Source organism: Octopus bimaculoides, unplaced genomic scaffold (assembly GCF_001194135.2).
Source record: "Octopus bimaculoides isolate UCB-OBI-ISO-001 unplaced genomic scaffold, ASM119413v2 Scaffold_180172, whole genome shotgun sequence".
In the NCBI taxonomy this organism is placed as follows: Eukaryota; Metazoa; Mollusca; class Cephalopoda; order Octopoda; family Octopodidae; genus Octopus; species Octopus bimaculoides.
This window is the reverse complement of record NW_026344560.1, coordinates 7,595-11,150: the sequence shown is the minus strand read 5'-3', so window position 1 is coordinate 11,150 and position 3,556 is coordinate 7,595. Positions and strand designations below refer to the sequence as shown.

Below are 3,556 nucleotides of genomic sequence, written 5' to 3'. Positions count from 1 at the left end.
AACAAAGGGAAATTACTGTGTGATTGACCGTTATTAAGACAAAAGAACTACTAGAATGACTGCTAAGTAAGGGGAGGGAGTAAAGATGTCCATAGTATTCGCGTAAGCGCACCAGTCCATACGTACACATGCGTGCCCGCACACCCACGTACATGCGCCTATATGTCTATACTCGTCCACCCTCACTTGAAACACACTCATGCTCACCCACACATTCACCAAAAAATATATGCATATCCGCATACACGCTCGCACACCTACGCGCACGCCACACACTCACACACATACACACGCGCGCAAGAAAGGTTCGTACACACGTCTATATACGCCCATGCACAAGAAAAAACAGAGCTAAAGGCAAAATACAGGAAAAAGTGTAAAAAAACAAAAAAGGGTAAAACACGTCTATATGTGCACGTACTCGCATGCACACACACACGCACACACACACGTCTATACGCACACGTATATACGCACACGTTTACACACACACGTATATACGCACATACCCATAGATATATTGTTTTATAGGTTTATCGCTCATATTTTTTACAGATATTTTTTCTGTATTCTACCTTCCACCCTGCATTTTTCCTGTGCATATATAGACGTGTATATGGAACCTTATGTGCGCGCTTGTGGATGTGTGCGTGTGTGCGGGTATGTGCGTATATAGACGTGTGTGTGCGTGCATGCGAGTATGTGCGCATATAGACGTGTTTTACCTTTATTTGTTTTCTTTACCCCCTTTTCACTTTTTTCTGTATTTTGTCTTTAGCCCTGTTTTTTCTTGTGTATGTGCGTATATAGACGTGTGCATGAACTTTTTTTGCACGCGTGTGTATGTGTGCAAGCGTGTTGCGCGCGCGTGTGTGTGTGCGTGTGCGTGTATGCGAGTATGTATATATTTTTTGGCGAATGTGTGGGTGAGCATGTGTGTGTTTCAAGTGAGGGTGGATGAGTATATACATATAGGCGCGGGCGCACATGTGTATGTATGGACTGGTGCACTTAACGAATATTATAGACATTTTTACTCCCTCCCCTCACTTAGCGGTCATTCTAATTGCTCTTTTGTCTTAATAACGGTCAATCACACAGTAATTTCCCTTTGTTTAGCGGTCATTTTCATAGCATTTTTTCGATGGCCAGATAACTGAAGAGATGGCAGCGTGAGTTTCCGACATCCGAAACTCGGAGTTTTATTATGGCTACCGAATGATTGTCACATATTTACAGATATATATATATACAATGAGTGGCTGTGTGCACAGGTGCAGGAGTGGCTGTGGTAAGAATCTTGCTTCCCAACCACATGGTTCCGGGATCACTCCTACTGCGTGGCACCTTGAGCAAGTGTCTTATACTATAGCCTCAGGCTGACCAAAGCCTTGTGAGTAGATTTGGTAAATGGAAACTGAAAGAAGCCCGTCATATATATATGTGTGTGTATCTGTTATTTGTATCTGTGCTTGTCCCCCCACCATCGTTTGATAACCGATGCTGGTTTTTTACGTCCCCGTCACTTAGTGGTTTAGCTAAAAGAGACTGATAGAATAAGTACCAGGCTTACAAAGAAATTAAATTGAAATATTGAAGTGAATCTAACGGTTTTTGTGTGTTCTTAAATAGCATACAATTATCTTCCACGCTGCAATTGTTTTTGTTTCAGCACAGGATCTTAGATCATGTCACTTTCTATGCAAGTACATCTCCGTAATTTTCATTTGTGTCAGAATTTTTGTTGCTCGACCGGTAGCACAGACGAACTTTATCCAGGACAGACACCAGCTGACAGGCCAGGTTTAACTGACAGAGTATTTAATACGAAACTTAGGGATCTCTTGCATGATATTTTGGAGAAGAATGTTTTGGCAGAGATTGCAGGGTACATGTGGACTATAAAGCATGGACTACCTCATTTTCATATGCTGTTCATATTAAAAAAGATCCAGAACATTATGATAATTTTGTTTATGCAGATCTTCCAAATCCACAAACACAACCAATTCTGTTTCAACATGTCACCAAAAGCATGCTACATGGTCCACGTGGAAGAGATAAACCCCATGCAACATGTATGGTTGATAGGAAATGTAAAAAACATTTCCCTAGAGACTTTCAGGAAAATACGTTACACGGTTTTAATGGCTATCCACTTTACTGACGTCAAAATAATGGTTTTACATTTTACAAAGTCTAATGTTGAATTAGATAATCGTTCAGTAGTACCATATTCCCCCTTCTTTTTAGTCAAATATGGAGGTCATTGTAATGTAGAGATACGTGCATCTGTAAAATCAGTTAAATATATTAGCAAATATATTCACAAAAGTCATAATCGGGTGACAGTCAACATTAGTGGACAAACCAATGCACAACAAATACACAAAAATTATATCAATGGCCACTATACATCCTCATCAGAGGCAGTCTGGAGGATTTTAGGGTTCAAATTACATGGTTCATATCCTGCAGTCAAACGGCTTACAGTTCATTTATCCCAACAGCAATACATTTACTTAATGACGATAATGGTACTGAACATGTTATCCATACATATGACAGATCCACTCTCACTGAATGGATGTGAGTTAACTGGGAATCACCAGCTAATTTGCAGTACTTTACACCATACTGATTTCCCTGAATTTTTCACATGGAATAATAGTGGCATCTCAGAAAAACTAATACACACTCAATTGGGCCTGTCTACATTGTTTCACTAAAGGAACAAAAGCAATTCTATCTGTGAGCTTTACTATATCATATTCCAAATCTCCATCGTTTGAAGATATGAAGACTATTAATGGTGTAGTTTGCCATAGTTACAAAGAGGCTGTAATGAGGCTGGGTTTAACACATCAGACTATGCTATCGGACTAAGGAGTTTGCAAATATTTCAGCTACTCCATATCAGATGCAAAGACTTTTCTGCTCCATTCTTAATTACTGCATTGTATATGTATACTTATGTATATAGATATTACACAAATATATGATAGTGTAAAATACGCTATCTTAAAGACTGTGTTCGCACTAGTATATATATATATACAAATTTAATTTGCGGTCCATGGGAAGAGCCATTTTAACGATGCGTCCTGCCCAACTCTTCGAAACGCCGGTGTGAAAACGGGGGTAACTGATGAAGGAAAATGTTCTCTATGTGGCTTGTGTGTTTTCTGTACTCTGGTTGTTATTGTTTTCTTGTCTACGTTTTGTTTGCGGTGTCCTGTGCCCAGATGTGCACCTGTGTATGCAGGTGGACGTAGGTGTGCACATGCCTGTGCATATGTGTGCATGTGCTCATTTATTGTTTGTTTTTACATGACCGAACGCCAGCGTCATCACTGTTGTAAGTAGTTATTTCAACTTTATATTTTCTGACGCGACTCTATCTCTTTCTCTATCACTTTTTCCCCCTCTCGTTCTTCCTCTGTTACTACTACGTATCTCTCTTTACCCCTCACGTTCTTCCTTCTGTTACTACTATATCTCTCTCTTTTCCCCCTCGTACTTCCTTCTGTTACTACTATATTCCTCTCTTCCTCTC

General features: G+C 39.8%; 1 protein-coding gene across 1 annotated transcript; it reads left to right on the top strand.

Annotated features, from left to right (window-relative positions):
• Positions 1-1,688: 1,688 nt before the first annotated feature.
• LOC106881947 (uncharacterized) lies at positions 1,689-2,729 on the top strand. Its single transcript, XM_014932478.1, has one exon. The coding sequence runs from the start codon at positions 1,689-1,691 to the stop codon at positions 2,727-2,729; it is 1,041 nt and encodes a 346-aa protein (XP_014787964.1).
• The last annotated feature ends 827 nt before the right edge of the window (positions 2,730-3,556 follow it).

Bases quoted from the DNA above. Each gene is read 5' to 3' on its own strand.
- LOC106881947 (XM_014932478.1), top strand. From the start codon at position 1,689: ATGTCACTTTCTATGCAAGTACATCTCCGTAATTTTCATTTGTGTCAG.